We start from the raw sequence: 23,719 nt of genomic DNA on the forward strand, positions 1-23,719 counted from the left end.
GCTCTTAAAAAAGGGCCCAGTAAAAGATCTGGAGATTAGTTTTTCAGGAATGTTTCTCTGTTGGTCCAATACAAACCACCGTGCCATGTAAATGAAAGAAAAGGAATCCATGACAGGGAGTGTTTTCCCGAATCTCTCTCTAATCATAATACCCAAGGTTCTACCACCAACTACACCAACTCCTAATTCCAGCTCTGGTTTTATCAACTACTTTCCCATGCTCTTTAACTAGTTCCTGACCAGTTAAACTAGTTAAACCACCTATCTATTAAGCTCAACATCTGTGTGCAAAAATGCCACAAAACAGAGCCTACAGACTGCTTTTGTTTGGCCTGCATTGCACTGTCTCGAATGTTGCTTAAAAGTAAAACAAAAGCAAGATAATACCAACTGCTTTTAATTGTGGCACCAAGGCTGTTCACATTTTCTTTTCTAGCTCTTTAAAGTCAGGTTAACACTCTGGGAATAGGCCAGTGAATCTTCTACAAATTCCTTGCTTCCTTTTCTCTATATAAATCTTTCTAACTCTAGGAACATGAACAAAAATGTTTAACCATTCATGATAGTGTTGATTAAAAAAAAAGACAATCAGGAAAAGCACAAAACAAAGCTGACAGGAGAGATGTTACAAGTGTGGGTCTTCATGAGTTTCTGAAGACACAACCACAGGGTCTTCAACCATTTCTGATTGACTGTCTGATTCTAAAGTTTAGGCAATTTTCTACAGTTGGCTTGTTGCCATGGACCATTTATAAAACTCAGAGCAAATCACTCTGGGGACAGAGATGCCTAGAGGGGCTGTGGGACATCATCAGGGAAAGTGAGAACATAGTTCATATGATTTCCTGAGAAGAGACTGTTCTTATTAACATCAGGATTAGGGGCCTCTGCAAAAAAGAAATTACCCACTTTGTATCCTTTTACTTCCGACTCATTATCTAGGGCCTTCACTTGATCCCAATTCAGGATAATTTTGGAGTCCGATGAATTCCATATGATGTTTCCGGGGGGTTGACTTGGTGCTATAAAAAAATTAAGATATACGAAGTCACAGATTATTAAGTCTCAATGGATTCTGAGGAATATCTCCTTACTAGAATTCAAGAGTGGAGGCAATTTAATGGGCTATTGCACTAATATGTGTCTTCAAGGTCACTAAAATCTGACGAGATACAGCATTGCAAATGGAAAAAGATTCAGTTGGTCGCCTAACATTTATAACTAAAAGAAGTAGCCCTTCTCAGTGAGGAAAAAAACATTTATCTTTCTGTCCTCTGGAGCAATGAATTTTGCATGGTATTCGGAAAGGTTTAGTTAAAATGCTAAGGTAAATTTGAATCCACATAATGATACCAATTAGTATGCAAATGATCATTGGGAGGTGGGGATGGGGAATGAACTGGGGATATATCTGATGAATCCCTAAAATATTTCTGAGCAAAGATGTTCTTACGTGGCTTTCTGGTTGTCACATTGACCGTTGCACTGGACGGGCCTGTCCCCGCAGTATTATATGCCTTGACAGCTAAATGATACAGCGCACTGCCTTTCAAATTGGTGATTTTTGTTGATGTCTGATTTCCAGTTGTTCGTATTTTTCTAGCATTTTCTTCCTTGTCATCATGTCTCCAGTATTTAACCTGAAAAAATAAAGGGAAGACCTTGGAAATCATACCTTTTGGGGATATTTCCAATGCCATCAGCTGATTTTTTAAAAAAATGCAGATTCTTATGATGGAATTAATTTTTTATACCAACTCATAAGCAGAACTTTCAGAGCCAAGGGCTTGGTATGCTCTGAGAATTTATCTGCAATAGGAAGGGCCCCCGTTTTTGTTCTTAGCTTCATAGCGAGATGGAAAATGGGCACAACCATTGTTGGCTATTTCTCACTTGTTCCCCGTATTTATTTTGAGCCCAAGTGATACTGCGTGTGTCAAAAGTCAAAGCTCATTTCGCCAACCCTCTTATAAATGCTTAGACCCACAAGTATTTTGGAAAAGATTTCTCAAGTATACCAGAGAAAGGGTGATCTCATAGCGGAATGTTAATGCTTCAACTAATGTCTACTAGAAGACATCGTTCTCTGAAACAAATTCCTCTAAATGGGAATCTGAGTCTTTTTCTCAATAGAAAGTGTCTTGAAGGTGTCAGTGAAGGGTAGATCTTTCCCAGACCCAATGTGCATATCTCTTGCTTACCTCATAGCCTTGTATCCGTCCTCTATTCTTCTCCATGGGGGAGGCCCAGAAAACTTCAATGTCTGTGGCAGACAGACTTCTGGCAAAGATGCTGGCTGGTGGTTTGGTGGGTTCTACAGATAAGTGTGGAAAAAGTAATTACTCTGTCAGCCTCATCAGGATAGGTTTCTAGATACTGGCATTATAAAGAATAAATAACTCATGGCTGTATAACAGCCCTTAGTGATTATGACCCTAACCATCATTTTACAGAGGAGCCATGATTAATAGCTGGAAGGGAGTGGTGCTTTAGATGGTAAAGACAAAGCCTTTGGCTTCTAAATTTGGGGGTAGACGGAAGGGAAGTAACCCAGGACTGCTTAAATTTAAGCATCAAGTTTTCATAGCTAGCAGTTCCTTTAACACATATCCTTCTTAATTAGCATTTGCCACAGGTGAGAGTCCTTGTCATTGGATTATGAAAACAAGAGCATGAGAACGAAGGAAAGCCAACTGACTTGACTAAGATCCAGCAGAGCTGGCGGACAGCTCAGTCCTAAAATCAACACCATCTCAGAAGTGAACAAATATCACACATAGAGGCAGCATAAATCATACCTTCTTCTGCAGAATATACTACTGTGGTGGGACTGAAAGGGCCTTCTCCCTTATTGTTGAAGACGCCCACTTTAACCTCAAAGGGAGAGAAGGGGCGCACGCTCTCGTTCTTGAACACGTATCTGGAGGCATCGGCTGATGCCAGCACTGTCAACATCCAGATCATTTTGCCATAGGGCCGGAAGGCCACCACGTAGCCAAAGCCTCTGCCATTCTGCAATTCCTCGGGGACAGTCTGGGAAAGAAGGGAGGTAGTCTTCAGAAAGCACAGCAGTTCGATTCAAACGCTAAAGTTGTTTTATTTCACCCTACCTTCCAACATTCTTATATACCTTCTTGCCCACCTATCTTACTTTGGATTTTGTCAAGAGACTTAGGTGTGGGGCTTGCCATCAGCCTACCTTAGCTGTGGATGAGGTGTTGAAGTAGGGTTAAACCAAAAAACAAACCCCAATGAGAACCTGCAGAGGAGAGCCGAGCTTCTTGATGGGGGACACCTAGCTCTGAAGTTCTTAGAAATGACTAGGAAATTCAGTGGCTAGTTGATCTAGGATCCAACAATGCAACATGTTCCGTCCAATATGAATCTTCCTCCAGTGCCAAACAGACAAAAGATCTCATTGAAGATCTCATCTTGGCTCAGGCAAGATCTTCCCCCTCAGAACTGAGGAGTTGAGCTGGAGGGGGTGAGTAATTTCTTTTACTGCTGGGGCTTTAGTCAAATGAAAGATTTTAACTTTGGGGACTATTGTCTAGAATCTTTCAAAAACATTAAGAACCCTTTATAAAACTCCAATCTCCTCTCTCAAAATCAATTTTTAATAAATTGGTAACTAACCTGCCTCCAAGTTGTTTTAAAAATACCTCATAGAAGAGGGCTCGCTCCAGAAGCAAAGCCAATTGCCAGGAAATTGTGCTGGTACACCAAATCTTTTGCTGGCAGAGGTTTTAAATCAAGTGGCTATGCATCAATTCAGGAAGGAAGGAAAACTGGTTTTCTTTGAACCAGCCTTCACAGATATATATACATATATATTTTTTCTTGTGTTGTCTTCCATTTCATGATTGTTTTTTCTGTGATGAATCCAATTAAAACTTAATTCAACAATTGATGGGCAAGCACCATCTTTTCCTGCTGCCCATCAGCTAGGTGAGAGGGAGTGTTTGCACGCCACTGAATTTTAGCTCTTAAAAACACAGGAGATGACTTCTCAGAGTTGTTTAACATAGAGGAAAAAAATAAAATAGCCTAGACTACCATACGTTCCTTTTGTTCCATGATTCATTTACCTCCCAGGTTATAACCAGTTCAGATTTGCTGCCTCCACCACCACTGACGTTAGCTGGGGTGACTTCGGGGACTGTGCAGGAAACAAAAAACAAGTCATGTCAGGTGGTAAAAGCAAATGAGGGGCAGCAAGGTCGCCTGGCTGAAGTGACTCACTTTATTTTTTTTTAAATTTTTTATTTTTTAAAGATTTTATTTATTTATTTGAGAGAGAGCACATGAGAGGGGGGAGGGTGAGAGGGAGAAGCAGACTCCCTGCCGAGCAGGGAGCCCGATGCGGGACTTGATCCAGGGACTCCAGGATCATGACCTGAGCCAAAGGCAGTCGCTTAACCAACTGAGCCACCCAGGCGCCCATGAAGTGACTCACTTTAAACAAATATGCTGATAAACATATCTTTGTCTTTTGAGATCAGAAGCAGTGTGGCCAAGTGGCCCAAAGCATCAGTTTAAAGAAGTGAAACGTACCAAGGAAACTGCTATTAGTTACCTGTTTCCCATTCAACAAGGTACACAAGGTATGTGACAAGTCTGACCAAATGAGTTCAGCTCCATCCCTAGAGGCCGAGCTTCAGTGGTTTGAAAGGACTGAGGTTCTGGTTCTAATGCTTGGAGAGATGTTTATTAACTATGCGGTAGTACATAAAAGACAGACAATACACACTCAGCCCATGCAGAACTTACAATCTCTTTAGAGGTAGAGAGCACATGCAGAACAATTACAGAGGCATGTTGACAATAAACAACAATACGGTGCAGACAGATTGAAGTGCAGTGGTGATCTGAAGTAGCAGGCTGCTCAGGGTAGGGTTGGGCTAATGGCTTCTCAGAGGAAGGGGAGTTTTGAGATGGGTGCTGAAGGAGGTGGTGGACATAGGTTGACCCCTGGCTCACTGTGCTTAACCTCTTTCATCCCCAGTTTTCTCTGTAAAAGAGGGGAAATTATGCTCTGTAAAAGAGGGGAAATTATGCAGTCTCAGGACTGCTGAGAGTAATCAATTCAAGGACAGTTTTGGAGGGGGAAAAGAGAGCATGGGGATTGGCTAGTTATCATCATATAAACAAAAGACTCCAGACAGAATTTAAAAATTGGTGACTGGGTGTGTTCCCTCGGTGAAAGCCAATGAAATACATCTAGATGGATTTCTGTCCAAAGAGTAGGATCAGAATTCCCATTTGCTTAGAAACCTTTAACAAACATTTGGCCTTATCACAGTTGGGGACTCGCAAAGACCCACACGCAGGCCTCCTACTTCTCAAGAGAGAAGGAAATGTACAACTGAGGCAGATGCACATTATTCTCACCCTGTGCTCATTCAGGCTGTGAACACAGAGGGTCATACTAAATTGCTGACTGGGCTTGTAAGAATTGGCAGGATGTTCTGAATCTTAGCTTCTGGGAATGGTTGATACTCTTGAGAAAATTTTACTGAATATTTCTGAAGAACTTATTCTTTGCAACTAGTGATTTCTGTGTGTTAATTTCATTTGAAATGTGGGTGTGTATTAAAAAAATAATTCCTCGTTGAAGAATCTTGGTGACAAGTGAGCCAATGAAGAAAGAGTTGGCGTTCCAAAGAACTAAGCATGGGGTGTCTCTCCCTGTACAAGGAGACCCAGTGAAAAGTGAGAACTTAACTCTTGACTGAAACTCAGTAAGCTGAGCATCTACTGGCTTGATTTCTGATCATTATAATCATTCAAGAGAAGGGGGTGCTAAAACAGAGCCTCATTAGGGCTGAAGAGCAGGAAGAATTCAAAGCCTTTCCCTAAGAGATCATAGCCACTGGCACCGACTTTGTGTCCTGGCTGCTACTCACGAGCCTCTTCTGTCCTGCGCTTCTCCGAGGGCCGGCTGGGCTCCCCGATCCCAATCACATTGGCGGCAACGGTGCGGAATTCATACTCGACCCAAGGGTTCAAACCCACGACAGTCGCTGTGAATGTCTTCCCATCAATAAGTTCTGGGACTGAAAGACATCGAAAGGTGGGGATGTTTTACAGGATTCCACGTTAAGCAGATAGGAGCTTCCATCCATCATCATCACCATTACTGTGTGCAGGGCATTGTAGTTGGTCTGAGACAAGTTGTACAACAGCTGTTACAGGGAAGTAATCCCAGAATTCTCTTTTGCTAAACTAACAAGTTCAAATCAGATGCCAGCAGATGACATTACGGTCTTTAAGGCCCCAAAGCACTTGACTGTAATCATTATTACTATCACCTAATACATTTTTCAGCATTTACTGCACAGTATTGGGCACACTGTTTACTTTTTACAACTGTTCTATGAGTAAAGTAAAATTACTGTCTTCATTTTTATAGATGAGGAAAATGTGCCTTATAAAGATTAAGTTACTGACACAAGATTGCACTGGATTTGCACCTTCGACTGCGTGGTCCAAGCTCTATAACTTACTATAATAATGAAATTAACAATATTACAAACCTATAATACCACTGACAGGAACTGTGCTAACATGTCTCAAGAAAGAATCTGTAAACATAAAAGAAAAGGCCATGAAAAACACAAAAAAGGGAGTCAGAGAGGTAGAATTTGACAGTATTCACCCAGCAGTATTTGGAGAAGGGCTCCTTCCCAAGAGGACATGGCCCACTGTTTGATGCCATAAACCAACAAGCTATGGACATTGTCTCCATGCTCAAGGCCCCAAAGCGCTTGAGTAATCATTATTACTATCACCTAATACGTTTTTCAGCATTTACTGCACAGTATTGGACACACTGTTTACTTTTTACAACTATTCTATGAGTAAAGTAAAATTACTGTCTTCATTTTATAGATTTTTGAGTTCTAAATGGGTTGTCATAAGGATTTCCCATGTAAGGGGTGCCCAGCTGGCTCAGTCAGTACAGCATGCAACTCTTGATCTTGGGGTTGTGAGTGCAAGCCCCACATTGGGTGTAGAGCTTACTAAAAAATAAAATAAAATAAAATAAAATAATAAAATAATTAGATTTCCCATGTGGCCCAGAAGACTCAAAGGAAGGTCTCCTGTGACAAAACTGAGGTCATCATACTGGTGACTAGGATTCAGTGGCTGCCAGCCTCCTTAGGCCACACTAACACAGTCCTAGCCTCCAAAGGTAAGGAGTGTGGGCTTTGGAGTTAGACCATCTGGATTCTAAACTTGAACCCACACTTAGTAGCCCAATGACCTTGCGTAAGTCTCTTAACCTTTCCATGCCTTGGTTTCCCTACCATACAATGAGGCTAATAACAATATCTATTCACAACACTGTTGAGAAAATCCAAAAAAAAAGCACCTAGCAGAGCATATAGCACATTGCAAGGGCTCAGTAATTTCTAGTGTTGTTTTTTTTTTTTAACCATTATTATTATCAGCGGTAGCATCTTCATCCTCTTCCTTTTCTTCATTATATTTCTGTAGTACTTCCTGTTCTTAAAAATGTTTCACAATTGTTTCTCTTTTGGGTCATAAACAATTCTTATCATGCCCATATCATTATCATGCCCAGAAGAGGAAGATGCAGTCGTATAGAGATCTGCTGAGTAGCTGAGTCAGGGCTAGCACGATCCCCTAACTTCCAGATTTTTTCTATCTTTCCTTCCTAAGCACTCCTCTGACTCAGAAGAAAGTCAGAGATTGAGCTGGAAACACAGAAACCCATTTCTGAGGTTGGATAAGCTGATGTGAAAAAAAATGAGGTTGTTAAAATCAATATGATTCATCTGAATTGCACAAAACTAGGCCTATCACTCCATGCATTTCTACCTCAAAACATCAAGACCACACAGCCAACCCTTGGGGACTAGAGGAGTGTGTACCTTGCTTGCAATAACTACTTGTTTGTCCATTATTCCTCAAATGAAACCTAGATAAAATAACAAGCGTCAATTTGGAGGGGCAGGGATGGTATGGCCAACTCACATAGTTTTTTTTTTTTTAAGATTTTATTTATTTATTTGACAGAAAGAGAGATAGCAAGAGCAGGAACACAAGCAGGGGGAGTGGGAGAGGGAGAAGCAGGCTTCCTGCCGAGCAGGGAGCCCGATGTGGGACTCGATCCCAGGACCCTGGGATCATGACCTGAGCCGAAGGCAGACGCTTAACGACTGAGCCACCCAGGCGCCCCTCACATAGTTTTTAATATAAGAAAATATCATGCCTCTTCATGTCCAAATTTAGCCATCTAAAAAAAAAAATAGATAGCAAGTCAAGAGGCTCTAGGCAGTCCTTAGTTACTGGTTTCTTGAGAGCTGTATATAAACTTTAGAGAGACTATGTAGACTGGCATAATCCACTGCTTCTCAAAGTGTATTATCAGTAGTACACAGATAATTTTAGGTAATATGCAGATTGATGCATTTTATTTTTACAACTAATATATTTTAATATGTATGTTAAGAAAAAATATAACCAACATACAGACCTAGCATTTCATAGACATTATTGCTTAGGACAAGTTCAAAAGCAAACAAACGTGAGTTGATATAAAGAAAAATATTAAATAAATGATAGTACCATTGACTGAGGTTTAGGAAATACTGCCATAATGTCTCATTCATAGCTGTGTCTGAATAAGAACCTAGATGGCCCTTGGCTTCTGCCACGGTGCTTTGTCCATTATGCTGAGTTTTAGAAGCCTCTGTGAGACACCAGCACCAGGCATCCAATATGGTACCTGTATTGACTGCTTGCCAGCCCACGGAGAACGGAGTCCTGGCTTGAATGACATACATGGTGATGGGGCTGTGGTTGTCAGGTCCAGATCTCCAGGAGAGCTGAGCGGTGGTATCTGTAATTTCATCTATGGTCACAGCCTCTGGGGGTCCCGGGGGACCTGTGAAAGAGCAAGACCCTCAGAAGTGGAGCAGTGCATTCCACATGTCCAAGCAAGTGATTGTATAAAATTGAATGCAATGCTGATCTATTCAACCATTTATTCACCCGCTTACAGATTCATCACTTGTCAATTCCTTTTTGAATGCCTATTGGGTGCCCAACATTCTTCTAGGTTCTGAAACTGCAGAGATGAACAAGACACAGACCCTTCTTTCTAGGGGCTCACTATATAATCAGAAAAAAAAAATAGGTAAACAAAGAATCAAAATAGAATACTGGTTTCAAATGCTAGGAGAAAATAGTGGGATGCCACAAAAGCTCAAATTCATTAATTCATCTATCATATATTTACAGGTTTCTGGTATGGGTCGGGCAGTGTTATCTGTGGATAGAGTAGTGATAAATGAAGATGACAGTCTTTTGGAAATGGTCATTTCTAGCACTGAGAATGTGGATTTGAGCAGAACTGGCTTTGGAACTTTGATGGTCACAATGCTGCTCCATACATTCCCACTGCACTGTAATTAGTGACCCCACCCTTGCCCCACGTCATATGCAAACACACACTTCTATGCAAGGGAACCCCTGTGAAAATGGCCAGTGCTCAAGAGTCACAAGATTGTGGCTTCCTCAGTACAACTTCAGAACCGGGCTGGAGTCTAAAGACCCTCATTTGCAGTTTCTGAAAGTCATACCTGTATTTTTCCATTTATCTTCCTGATGTTCACTGTTTCTGCCCATGTATTTAAACCACAGAAATGAGAGGAAATCAGTTTTAAATGAAGGCTTGGAAATCATAAATAAACAGAGGATGGAAAGCAGTAGGCAAACAAACACAAAGTATCAACCCAAGCAAAGCTCCAGAAGTGTCTTAGATTCCAACAGGAAAATCTCTTACCAGGCAGTTAAATGCATTTGTAGCAAGATACAACTGACCACCTCAGGAGGGAAGGTGATTGTGAGGGAGACATGATAATCCTCATGTCCCAGAGAGAGGAATAAGGAGATATTCCGGGAGGGCTTTGCTCAACCCCATATAGCGGTCAAGTGAAGTGCCATGCACTGCTGGGCCATGTCACCGGGCAGGGAAGAAAGACATCTAGCAGAGTGGTGAAAAGTTAAATGTAATTTCCTGAAGTAAGACTTTGTTCTGAGATTCACTCCTGTACCCTTCATAGGATGCCCTAAATTTCTCTTTCCTTTTTTAAAAATCATTTTTATAGACCCACAGGTGAAACTAAATTTATCTTCTCCCTCCTACTCCTGAATGAAAGGTCTGGAAATCTGTACACTGAAACTGATTAATTTTCCATGGTGACATTTCAGCATGCCAATCTAATGCCACCTGGATAGAGCTGTGGCAAACTTTGGTCTTTGCAACCCTGATTAACCAGATAAAGTCCAGAAGACTGCATCAACGTCTTTTTTCTTACTAGCTTTCTCATCCTAGATTCCCACCCCCAATCCCCATTTTAATGGATGCTCTTTTTTGATGGCCTTTAAAATCAAAGTACTATAAGTAGAAAAGTGTTCCCCTCTAAACTCCTCAAGGAACTAAATTGATAGAAATTATCTGAGCCCGCTGTGGGCAGCCGAGTAAAGGAAAATGAAGGGGTGGTATGAATTTGGCCACTGGCGGTAAAATGGTACTTTCATAACTTTGTTTGCTCTGTATGCTCCTGCCAATGACCACAGCAGTGTGTAGATAGGACCTCACAGAGCGTTTGCCAACTTTGTGTTGGGGAAGTTGGGTCCCTCTTTCAAAATGAGAAAATGAGCCAATGTTTATCCTCTGAACAAAATGTTCACATGGTTAGGGGCTCACAGATGTTTTGGTCAAGGCAACAGAAGAGGGAATGTTGGTGTGAGACCAGTGCCTCAGCTTCTCTGCTAGTGAAGAAGGGCCTTTCTACCTGCCCATAGCAGGCTATACACTAAATAAAGTAGGAATCAGAGAATCAAGGGGGCTGGAGCCAAGACTCAAAGCTTTACCAGTTTCAGATACAAAAATCTCTTACAGGGCAGTGAAATGCATTTCTGCATCCTCTCTGTAATATGCAGAAAAAGCTGCAAGGGCAGAGCTAGAGGAAATAAAACGAAATATTATGGTTTAAAATGGCATATTAATTTATTGGCTTTATTAACTGATTAGACCAGATTTTCTTTTAGACTGAGTTTGCAAATTCCTCTTGGTATTTAATGTTATTTTCTGTGAAATGAAGTATACAATATCATTTAAGAACTTCAGGTATTACTGATTTAAATATTTATTAGTCTAATTTATTGGTGTTTAAACTGCTGATCTGAACATTATCCTAATTAAATAGAGGATAAATTTTCGGCAACAGAGTTCTTTTGTCCCCAGGGAGAGAGCAGACCAGCACTCATGTATTTTAAAATGGAAATAGGGGGGAGGGGAAAGATGGCAGAGGAGTAGGGGACCCTATTTCAACTGGTCCCCGGAATTGAGCTGGATAACTACAAGACCACTCTGAGCACCCATGAAACCAGCCTAAGATGTAAGAAGATCTGGAGCTCTACAAACAGAATATCGCAGGCAGTTGGTTTTGAGGTATGAAACGGAGAGCGGTGATCCTGAGGGCAGATACTGGAGGATAAACGGCGGCGGGAGGGTGCCTGGCTGTGAGGATCCTACACCACCGGTGAGTGACAGCCTCGCGGGCTGCGGACGGGGCACAGACTCGCAGACCAGTAGCGTCAGGAAAGGACTTTAGGGCAGCCCCCGGGGTGGAAAACCAGACCAGCGGGGTCGCGCGCACGCGAACCGCAGCCCCCCCAACCCCCCCGACAGAAACCAAAGAGATGGTCGCGTGCACGCAAACTGCAGCCTCCGAGACCGAGACCGAAACCGGTGCGCCAGGGTCCCGCCAGTGAACTGCAACCCCCGGGGTGGAAACCCCGAGCAGCAAAATCACGCGCACGCGAACTGCAGTCCCCGGGACAGAACCCCAAGTGGCGGAGTTGTGTGCGTGTGTGAACAGGGAGTGGCTGGCGGTTTTAGAAGCACAAAGGGCAGAGACGTGCCCCGACCTGGAGGCAGGACTGGGAGCGCTGTGGAGGGGCGCACAACCCAGGATGCTGCAGTTTATAGCAGCATAGACAGAAACGGAGACAGTGTGGCCTGGAGAGCTCACTGAAGAACAGACTGAGGTCTCTCTGCTCTGAGGCAGAGGGTTGGAAATGGTCTCTTCTGCTCTGACTCGCGGAAGAGACGTGGAAAGCTGCCAGGGAAAGGCACCAGAGAACAAAAGCCCCAAAGACTGATTCCCACTGAGCCCATCCCCTGCCACAGGGGCGCAGGGCAACTCCACCCAAACAGGGTTGCCTGAGTAACAGCCCGCAGGCCCCTCCTGCAGAAGACAGGCTGGGAAAACAAGAGGCCAGCAACCCTAAGGTCCCAAGAAAACAGGTGCATCTTGCTTGGGTTCTGGTCAATAATTTGGACTCTATACATTCCCTCAAACACCCATCAACAGAATGACTAGGAGGAGGAGCCCCCAAAACAGAAAAGACTCAGAGATTATGACTTATGCTGCAGATTTACAAATGGATGCAGATATAACCAAGATGTCGGAGCTGGAATTCAGGCTAGCAATTGTGAAGACAATGGCTAGAATGGAGAAATCAATTAATGGCAACATAGAGTCTCTAAGGGCAGAAATAAAAGGTGAATTGGCAGAACTTAAAAATGCTATCAATGAGATCCAATCCAATCTAGATAATCTAACAGCTAGGGTAACTGAGACAGAAGAGAGAATAAGCGATCTGGAAGACAGTATAATAGATAAAAAGGGAAAAGAGAAGGCCAGGGAAAAACAACTCAGAATCCATGAAAATAGAATCAGAGAAATAAGTGACACCATGAGGCGTTCCAATGTCAGAATCATTGGAATCCCGGAGGGAATGGAGAGAGAGAGAGGGCTAGAAGATGTATTTGAGCAAATCGTAGCTGAGAACTTCCCTAATCTGGGGAATGAAACAAACATTCGAGTCCTAGAGGCAGAAAGGACCCCTCCTAAGATCAAGGAAAACAGGCCAACACCCCGGCATGTAATAGTAAAACTTGCAAATCTTAGAACCAAGGAAACCATCTTAAGGGCAGTTAGGGGGAAGAGATTCCTTACGTACAGAGGGAGGAACATCAGAATAACGTCAGACCTATCCACAGAGACCTGGCAAGCCAGAAAGGCCTGGCAAGACATATTCAGAGTACTAAATGAGAAGAACATGCAGCCAAGAATACTTTATCTGGCAAGGCTGTCATTTAGAATGGATGGAGAGATGCAGAGCTTCCACGACCGGCAGAAGTTGAAAGAATATGTGACCACTAAGCCGGCCCTGCAAGAAATATTAAGGGGGGTTCTGTAAAAGGAGAAAGACCCCAAGAGTGATCTACAACAGAAATCTACAGGGACAATCTATAAAAACAACGTCTTCACAGGCAACATGATGACAATTCATATCTTTCAATAATCACTCTCAACGTGAATGGCCTAAACGCTCCCATAAAACGGCACAGGGTTGCAGATTGGATAAAAAGACAGGACCCATCCATATGCTGTCTACAAGAGACTCATTTTGAACCTAAAGATACATCCAGACTGAAAGTGAAGGGATGGAGATCCATCTTCCATGCCAGCGGACCTCAAAAGAAAGCTGGGGTAGCAATTCTTATATCAGACAAATTAGATTTTAAACTAAAGTCTGTAATAAGAGACACAGAAGGACACTATATCATTCTTAAAGGGTCTATCCAACAAGGAGATCTAACAATTGTAAATATCTATGCCCCCAACATGGGAGCAGCAAACTACATAAGCCAACTGTTAACCAAAATAAAGAGTCATATTGATAACAATACGTTAATTGTAGGAGACCTCAATACTCCACTCTCAACAATGCACAGATCATCTAAGCAGAAAATCAACAAGGAAACAAGAGCTTTGAATGATACATTGGGCCAGATGGACCTCATAGATATATATAGAACATTCCACCCGAAAACAACAGAATACTCATTCTTCTCGAGCGCACATGGAACTTTCTCCAAAATAGACCATATACTGGGTCACAAATCAGGTCTCAACTGATACCAAAAGACTGAGATTATTCCCTGAATATTCTCAGACCATAATGCTCTAAAACTGGAACTCAAACACAAGAAAAAATTTGGCAGAAATTCAAACACTTGGAAGCTAAAGACCACTCTGCTCAAGAATGTTTGGGTCAATCAAGAAATCAAAGAAGAACTTAAACAATTCATGGAAATCAATGAGAACAAAAACACATTGGTCCAAAACCTATGGGATACTGCAAAGGCGGTCCTAAGGGGGAAATACATAGCCATCCAAGCCTCACTCAAAAAAACGGAAAAATCCCGAATTCACCAACTAACTCTACACCTTAAAGAACTAGAGAAAAAGCAACAAATGACGCCTAAGCCACGCATTAGAAGAGAAATAATTAAAATTAGAGCAGAAATCAATGAATTAGAAACCAGAAACACAGTAGATCAGATCAACGAAACTAGAAGTTGGTTCTTTGAAAGAATTAATAAGATTGATAAACCACTGGCCAGACTTATCCAAAAGAAGAAAGGACCCAAATTAATAAAATTATGAATGAAAGGGGAGAGATCACGACTAACACCAAGGAAATAGAAGCAATTATTAGAAATTATTATCAACAACTATACACCAATAAACTGAGCAATCTGGATGAAATGGAGGCCTTCCTGGAAACCTATAAGCTGCCAAGACTGAAACAGGAAGAAATTGACAACCTGAATAGGCCAATAACCAGTAACGAGATTGAAGCAGTGATAAAAACTTCCCAAAAAACAAGAGTCCAGGGCCTGATGGATCCCCTGGGGAATTCTACCAAACATTCAAAGAAGAAATAATACCTATTTTACTGAAGCTGTTTCAAAAAATAGAAACAGAAGGAAAACTTCCAAATTCATTCTATGAGGCCAGCATTACCTTAATCCCCAAACCAGGCAAAGACCCCATCAAAAAGGAGAATTTCAGACCAATATCCCTGATGAATATGGATTCCAAAATTCTCAACAAAATCCTAGCTAATAGGATCCAACAATACATTAAAAGGATCATCCACCACGACCAAGTGGGATTTATCCCTGGGATGCAAGGGTGGTTCAACATTCGCAAATCAATCAATGTGATAGAACACATTAATAAGAGGAGGGAGAAGAACCATATGGTCCTCTCAATAGATGCAGAAAAAGAACTTGACAAAATACAACATCCTTTCCTGATTAAAACTCTCCAGAGTATAGGGATAGAGGGAACATTCCTCAAGTTCATAAAATCCATCTATGAAAAACCCACAGCGAATATCATCCTCAATGGGGAAAAACTGAGAGCCTTTCCCTTAAGACCAGGAACACGTCAAGGGTGCCTGCTCTCACCACTGTTGTTCAACATAGCACTAGAAGTCCTAGCAACAGCAATCAGACAACAAAAAGAAATGAAAGTATTCAAATTGGCAAAGAAGAAGTCAAACTCTCTCTTTTCGCAGATGACATGATACTTTATGTGGAAAACCCAAAAGACTCCACCCCCAAATTACTAGAACTCATCCAGCAATTCAGTAATGTGGCAGGATACAAAATCAATGCACAGAAATCAGTTGCTTTCTTATACACTCACAACGCAACTGTAGAAAGAGAAATTAAACGATTCCATTTACAATGGCACCAAAAACCATAAGATACCTCGGAATAAACCTAACCAAAGAGGTAAAGGATCTATACTCTAGGACTACAAAACACTCATGAAAGAAATTGAAGAAGACACAATGCTCCATGGATCGGAAGAATAAACATTGTTAAAATGTCTATGCTACCCAGAGCAATCTATACCTTCAATGCCATCCCGATCAAAATTCCAATGACATTTTTCAAAGTTCTGGAACAAACAATCCTAAAATTTGTATGGAATCAGAAAAGACCCAGAATAGCCAAGGAGATGTTGAAAAAGAAAAAGCTGGGGGCATCACGTTGCCCGATTTCAAGCTATATTACCAATCAGTGATCACCAAGACAGCATGGTACTGGCACAAAAACAGACATACAGACTAATGGAACAGAATAGAGAACCCAGATATGGACCCTCAACTCTATGGTCAAATAATCTTTGACAAAGCAGGAAAAAACATGCAATGGAAAAAAGACAGTCTTTTCAATAAATGGTGCTAGGAAAATTGGACAGCCACATGCAGAAGAATGAAACTTGACCATTCTCTAACACCATTCACAAAGATAAACTCAAAGTGGATGAAAGACCTCAATGTGAGACAGGAATCCATCAAAATCCTAGAGGAGAACATAGGCAGTAACCTCTTTGACATTGGCCACAGCAACTTCTTTCAAGATACATCTCCAAAAGCTAGTGAAACAAAAGCAAAAATGAACTTTTGGGACTTCATCAAGATAAAAAGCTTCTGCACAGCAAAGGAAACAGTCAACAAAACAAAGAGGCAACCCACAGAATGGGAGAAGATATTTGCAAATGACACTACAGATAAAGGGCTGGTATCCAAAATCTATAAAGAACTTCTCAAACTCAACATCCAAAAAACAAATAATCAAGTCAAAAAGTGGGCAGAAGAGATGAACAGACACTTCTCTGAAGAAGACATACAAATGGCTAACAAACACATGAAAAAATGTTCATCATCATTAGCCATCAGGGAAATCCAAATCAAAACCACACTGAGATACCACCTTACACCAGTTAGAATGGCCAAAATGGACAGGGAAAGAAACAACAAATGTTGGAGAGGTTGTGGAGAAAGGGGAACCCTCTTACACTGTTGGTGGGAATGCAAGTTGGTACAGCCACTTTGGAAAACAGTGTGGAGGTTCCTCAAAAATTTAAATGACCCAGCAATTGCACTACTGCATATTTACCCCAAAGACACAGATGTAGTGAAAAGAAGGGCCATATGCACCCCAATGTTCATAGCAGCAATGTCCGCATAGCCAAACCGTGGAAAGAGCCGCAATGCCCTTCAACAGATGAATGGATAAAGAAGATGTGGTCCATATATACAATGGAATATTACTCAGCCATCAGAAAAGATGAATACCCAACTTTTACATCAACATGGACGGGACTGGAGGAGATTATGCTAAGCGAAATAAGTCAAGCAGAGAAAGTCAATTATCATATGGTTTCACTTATTTGTGGAACATAAGGAATAACATGGAGGACATATGGAGAAGGAAGGGAAAAATGGGGGGGGGGGAATTGGAGGAGAGATGAACCATGAGAGACTATGGACCTGAGAAACAAACAGGGTTCTAGAGGGGAGGGGGGAGGGGGGATTGGTTAGCCCAGTGATGGGTGTTAAGGAGGGCACGTACTGCATGGAGCACTGGGTGTTATACGAAAACAATGGATCATGGATCACTACATCAAAAACTAATGATGTATTGTATGGTGACTAACATAATATAATAAAATTAAAAACTACAAAAAAAAAGAAAGAGAAAAAAATTAATTTTATCATTGGTTCAGTAATATGGAATTATTTGATACTAAGTAAAGATAAAATACACAAGTTTGTAATTACAAATGTACTTAGTAAAGCAAAAACACAGCATTCTTAATTAGTAAAAGAAAAATCAATGGAACAATAAAAACAGAACTATTACCAAAAAAATAAAAAATAAAAAAAATAAAATGGAAATAAACACGTTTCCATAAGTTACTCAATGGGTAGCTCAACCCAGGTTGAAAGTTTTTTTCTCTTATCTGGCTCTTATCTGTAGTGTTATCTGTACTGTAGTGTTACTGAAAGGTTTTTGTAGGCAATTTATAGAGGAATGAAGACAGGGATGGAAAAGCTATTTTTCTTTAACCTCTCTTGACAATGAGTTTAAGTTGCTAACTCCCACACATCTCCCCCCTCAGGTTCTGCCTAGAGGTTACGGCAACACGTCTGTTGCTTCCAATAATACCTTATTCTCCCTGAACTCAGATTTACCCTGCCTCCACACCTGATTTCCGCTGGAGTTTTGTATTCTTGCACTCAAGGTTCTGCTGGCCGAAGATTCCGAACCACCAATGGTTAGGGTTCAGAGGAAGGAGGTGCTAGCCAAGAGATTATTTGGATGTTCTGATTTGGCTTCACTTTCAACACTTTAGAAAAGTCCTGAGCATGAGTCCGTTTGATTCTGGTACGTCCACTGGTTCCCCCAAATTTTAATTTCAATATAAAAATATTTGTTAAAACTCCATTTACTGTTGCTTTATAAACTGGTTCCATGGGACTCAGCCAGGGCCTTTGGGGCCATTAGGCTGAAGCTAGGCCACGTGGGTAGGACTCAAGAAAACCTCACAAATGTCAGTTTGTAGGCTGATTTACTACATCCCAGGCAGGCAGGAAGTGGTTTCCCTCTAAAGCCATATTTTAAGAACTGGAGAGAACTATTAACTTTAGGGGAAAAAAGGGAACTGGGAAAAACTGGTGATTTTTCTGAAGCCACGGTTCTGTCAGTGCCCTAAGTCACTAATTTGGCTTAGCCCAGATAAAACATCAAAAAGTGCAGTCTGATCCTTCTGTAAACTATTTGCTTTTGTTAATCCAAAATTATTCTAGAAGGTCCTATCAACCCCAACAGCCATACATCGGGGCACTCGGGGCACTCACAGGAGTTATTTTCAGTACGGAGTAACCGGATTTGCTCTGCACTTTCTGGTGATCCCCACCGCCCCCCCGCCCCACCCCCCCCCATGAGAAAGAGATACACACAGAACTTCTGTGGGCTGTTAACCACTGTTTACAATGTTTAGCTTTTATCTGACTTTCCCCGTAATTCTAAGCCGTAGAGGTTTTTAGAAATCTGTGCAGGAGTAGATATCACAAAAGTATTCCAAGAACAGAACCCAACACTCCCATACCTCTTACAATCAGGTCTGCAGCAGCAGAGAGCTTGTCTACACTTGTTTGGACCATGCAGACGTATTTCCCAGCATGCTTCAGCTGGATGTTTCGGATCATCAAATCACCAGCTGAATCCTGCTGATAAAGTAGGGGAAAGTGGTTACAATTACTTTTTAATGAGCTCTAAATATCATTATCACATGAAGGACACTGTGACTAATGGATTTATTTTACACTGGCTGATGAAAACATTAGTGATGCAAGCCATGGCCTATTAAAAATATGTGAACCTGCCTAGGAGATAAGAACACCAACACTTTCAGAACACACCTTGGACAAGACCTTGGGTGTCTGGCTTCTCTGGGTCTCCAGAGCAGGTTGCCACCCAGGTCGGAAGCACTTAAACTTACTTAAGGTGATTCTTGATCTAGTCCTGGGGGTTTTTTCAGATATGCCCTCAACCTGCAGCCTTCACTGGCATTCCAATACTTTGGAACTCTATATTTGGAAAGGGGAGGCAGGCCCACATTTGGAGGCATCTGCATTTTCCTGCGCAACTCTGTCTTACAGCCAGCATTTTGATTGCTCCCAGGTTTGAATTAATAGAGTATGAGGACCACACTCTCCAAGGAAATCTAGCATCACCTAGTGTGGAATGCTGCTAATTTGTTTTTGAAATGCCAAATGCAAGTTTGATTAGCAGATGCATGGGACTGATTACATCCCAGTATGGACTTCTATGTGCCCTAGAAATATTCCTACATGTTCACCAGCATGGTACTTTTAATAAATATGAGACGATGCCTCTACAGTTTATCACAACTAAAGAACATGGCTACACCTTGGAGTTTCATTGTTTCAGGCTCTGTTCATCAAAAGCTTGGATAACAGGTGGCTTGCGTATAAGTGCTCCCTAGAGGTCAGATTCAGGAAGCTATGCTTACTTCAAACCCCACAACAGATGATAAGATAACATAGGTTATGTTGGCCCTGTTGCTATTCTTCCAAATGACAATAATGTTGGATAATGCTTAACAGTATTTAAATATGGGAGCCATATATTAAAGCTAAATACTCACATGTTCTATAAGGTAGGTGCTCCTGTTATCCTTACTTTACAGGTGAAGAAACTCAAGCACAAAGAGGTTGTATGACTTGCCTAAAAATCACTTAGCTAATAAATGGCAGAGCCAGGATGTGAATCCACAAAGTCAGGCCATTCTACCATCTGGAAAGACCTTATTCTCAATCTAATTTAATGTGTACTTAATTCCCTTTGTTTTAGAGCAATATATCACAAATCCATCCGGGACAATGGAAAACCTGGAACTGCCAATAGTTGTAAATAAGTTTAGAAGAGAGCCTCAAGCATTCAGTGAAGGGAGAGCTGATGTTTAGGTACTCAGTTGTCTTGGGCTGATCCCTGCTGTGAGATTTCATGTAAGTCTCTGGGTCTTAGTTAACTGACCTGTGAAAGAAGGATGCATTGTCCACTGCGTGAGGTTGTGAGAATCAAATGAGACTGTATGTATACGTGAAATCCTGAAAACTGGGAAGCACAGAGTTAATTTAAATTGGTATTATTGATGACCACAAGTATCAGGTCAAAAATATTAAATCTAACTCAAGGAGAGCTGTGATTTTTATTTATTTATTTATTTTTACCAGGAAGCTGTTTTATTTATAACACTTGGGTTCTCATTCAGATTCTATTTACTAATCAAGTCTTATAATTGCTCAGTAAAATAGGATAATAATTGCTACCCTATTCTGCAGGCTTTCTGTGAGGATTAAAGAGCTGATAGACATGAAAGTGCTTGATAAATGATTAGGCGCTTTGCAAATATAAAGGATCATCACCATCATAATTAATACTTCTTTACCTAAGACATTCATGTGGTTAGGACTCTTGAGTATAGGTTTAAACAAAAAAATATGCCTCACAAGGAGGTATGTGCAGGGAAGGTGGAAAGCCGTGTTTGTTTTAAAGAAATGGGTATACTATGTCGATTATCCATTTCATTCACCAAGGGATTAAAGTCAGAATAAACCAGTTGTAGCCTGGAAATTTCAGAGTACAACAATGTATTAACAGAATGTGCTGTCTTTATTTACAGATTTGGATCACAGTTGTGTTTTTAAAGTGAAACTGAAACAAAGAAAAAAATAAAGTCAGGATTGAAGTAAGAGTCTCACAGAAGGAGACCACAATCAACTTTCTTTTTTCCTTTGAAGTCATCCAGATGAAACAGTTTACTGAGATCTACATTCGTGTTCCTACCAAAGTGAACAAAACAGTACCAGCTTATTTTTTCTTGTTGTGGTCTGTTCTGTTCCTGACAGAGCACTTGGAGGCCATCAAAGGACAAGGGAATAACAGCTTTTCTGAAAATTGCAACAGGTTGGTTCTACCAAGCATCCCTTCCACCATGCTGACCCAGGAAGCAGAAACTGAAATGGCTTGCAGCATTGCTTCCTTCCCTCTTCTGCTGTCAAGTTCTACCGCCATAGACATTAAAGATCCTGGGGGCTAATACACCGATTTCTCACAATTTGTAGTGCTGTCCTGAATTTTGCACTTCTTAGCAATAACTGATGGGTATTAGCAAGAGTTTCACAGAAGAGACGAGCTTTTCCCATATGAGATGCTAATGGCTGTGATTCCACAGACAGAGCTCTCTACAAAAGGTGGTCATTAGTGCTTGACTCCATTAGGGGTGTCCCCACCTGTGCCTCAGCCAGTCCAGCATAAAATCCACATCTGACTGATAGGGCATCTATTTTGATCGGTCAGGCAACTGTTCTAATTGGTTGGTGACTGTGCCATTCTGGGAGATAATATTTTTAATATCTCTCCTGGCCAAGACATTGGTCTTAGCATGAAAACTAATATTCTGCTTAATCTATGAAGGTTTTCTCAATTTATACTTTCCTGTTATTAAAATCCATGTTATTCTTCCTTCAATTAGCAAAACTATTAAAATTTATCAAGTACTACTTTTGTGGAAGGCATTAGGTTATGCACTTTTCTAGACCTGAAGGTATTTAATATCTTCAATGCCCTTGTGAAATTAATATCTCTCCCACTTGGTGATTAAGCTGAATCATATCAAAGAAGTCCAGAATGCTTAATATTGGCAATTTCATCCAGGCTTTCTCAACCAGGATTCCAAGAGTGAATCCCTCGTGACCCAAGGCATCCACTGATGTAATAAACTAACTTCTCTCCTATGTATCTAAAATATTACCAGTTATATATGATCTTTGGAAAAATTGAGAAAATGTTCAGATTATTCTTGGTGTTCCGTGAGAGACATCATTTGAGAAAGGCAGCAAGAATGTAATTAACAGAATAGTATTATAGTTGAGTGGAAAACAGGCCCTCAACATATCATACAGATAATTTTATAAGCTTTAGCCCACTTATTCTCAACATAAGGGGGAGGGGAGGCAAAATGAAGAGGACAAATTAGATTCCTATGGCAGAGGAATTGGGAGGGCTTTTTTCAAGTCATAGCCTCATTTTTATTTTCTTCTGTCTTTGGTTGGACCCTTCCATGAGCATGGCAGCCAGAGTGAATCTTTATTACTAATGGGAATGTACGGCAGTATTAGGGTAAAAAAATTTTTTTTGAGAACAATTGTGATAGATACAGATTGTTTCCAGATTTAACCTCATCTTGGTGTGTATTCAATGGTAATATGTATTTTTATGGAAAGGAAGGCATTATGAAAATTCAAACATTTGAATTCAAAATTACCTGGAGATATTAAATACCCTGATCAGACTTTCAGATTCAAGAAAGAGAGCCCTAATGTCACAATGAGACTTCTATAAGAGCCAAGCAGAGTTTAATCAGCAGCCTAAAACCACATGAGTAAACTGTCCTTAAGATATTTTCTTAATCATGTGCTATGATATATGGTATTGCGTGGAGCACAGAGCCAGGGATTTGAAGTTTTTTTTTTTTTTTTTTAAGATTTTATTTATTTATTTGACAGACAGAGACACAGTGAGAAAGGGAACACAAGCAGGCCTCCCGCTGAGCCGGGAGCCCAATGTGGGGCTCGATGCGGGGCTCCATCCCAGGGTCCTGGGATCATGTCCTGGGCCCAAGGCAGATGCTTAACGACTGAGCCACCTAGGCGCCCCCAGGGATTTGAAGTTTAAAGCTGAGTTCCACAGTTTAGGGCTTTGAGGCCAAGGTAGACCATACATTTCCCCCCGAGCTCTAGTTTCCTGATTCATACATAGTTCGGAATAACTAGCCTATAGCATTGTTGTGGGGATGCAGAGGACTGTCATCTAGGGTTACTCAGTAAGTGGGGCCGCACTGATCAGGCAAAAAGGAGCAGGAATTAACCAAGAATTTCTTAAAATCAGGTGTTGGAACAAGATCAAGAATAACCTTATATTTCGTTTCAAGTTAGTCTAAACAAGTTGAGTCACTTTGCAGAAGTTCAGTGCATACTCAATTTCCTATAGACAGTTTGATATTAATACTTACCCCTCCAACTCTTTCAAAGTGGTCCCCATCTTTGTCAAAATCTATCAGGTGTCCATTAAATGACCAAGTAAACACGATGTCTAGCGAGTGATCATGTGTTACCTGGCAAGGCAGAACAATACTTTCTCCAACAGTGACATCCATGCTGGAAGGGGGTACCATCACCCTTGTTGGATCTGTGGGTGAAAACAAAGGCAAATCATTAACAAAGCCTGTGAGCTTGTGTGGAAGTAAAACATAGAATCCAAGAGCAGGATGAAATACTAAGTAGTTTTGCTTTATTTTTTCTTAGGCTGTGACCAGTAAACCTCAGTCATCTGGGAAGCTGAGCTTCAGGCCAGGAGGTCATTTTTAATATGAAA

The 23,719-nt window shown here is 41.1% G+C and overlaps 1 protein-coding gene across 1 annotated transcript in view; it reads right to left on the reverse strand.

Annotated features, from left to right (window-relative positions):
• Positions 1–23,719, reverse strand: part of CNTN4 (contactin 4) — a 942,629-nt gene that overhangs the window by 10,483 nt on the left and 908,427 nt on the right. Inside the window, exons 14-22 of the mRNA XM_054504629.2 lie at positions 23,358–23,533; positions 18,867–18,987; positions 8,756–8,914; positions 5,907–6,056; positions 4,089–4,159; positions 2,799–3,033; positions 2,202–2,314; positions 1,454–1,640; positions 910–1,022 (exon numbers count right to left, since the gene is read on the reverse strand). Of these exons, the coding sequence (XP_054360604.1) occupies positions 910–1,022; positions 1,454–1,640; positions 2,202–2,314; positions 2,799–3,033; positions 4,089–4,159; positions 5,907–6,056; positions 8,756–8,914; positions 18,867–18,987; positions 23,358–23,533 (1,325 nt within the window). The remainder of the gene's footprint in view (positions 1–909; positions 1,023–1,453; positions 1,641–2,201; positions 2,315–2,798; positions 3,034–4,088; positions 4,160–5,906; positions 6,057–8,755; positions 8,915–18,866; positions 18,988–23,357; positions 23,534–23,719) is intronic.

The sequence above is a fragment of the Mirounga angustirostris genome, unplaced genomic scaffold, assembly GCF_029215605.1.
Source record: "Mirounga angustirostris isolate CCGP_5_RB_7025 unplaced genomic scaffold, mMirAng1.0.hap1 SCAF_1, whole genome shotgun sequence".
Taxonomy (NCBI): domain Eukaryota; kingdom Metazoa; phylum Chordata; class Mammalia; order Carnivora; family Phocidae; genus Mirounga; species Mirounga angustirostris.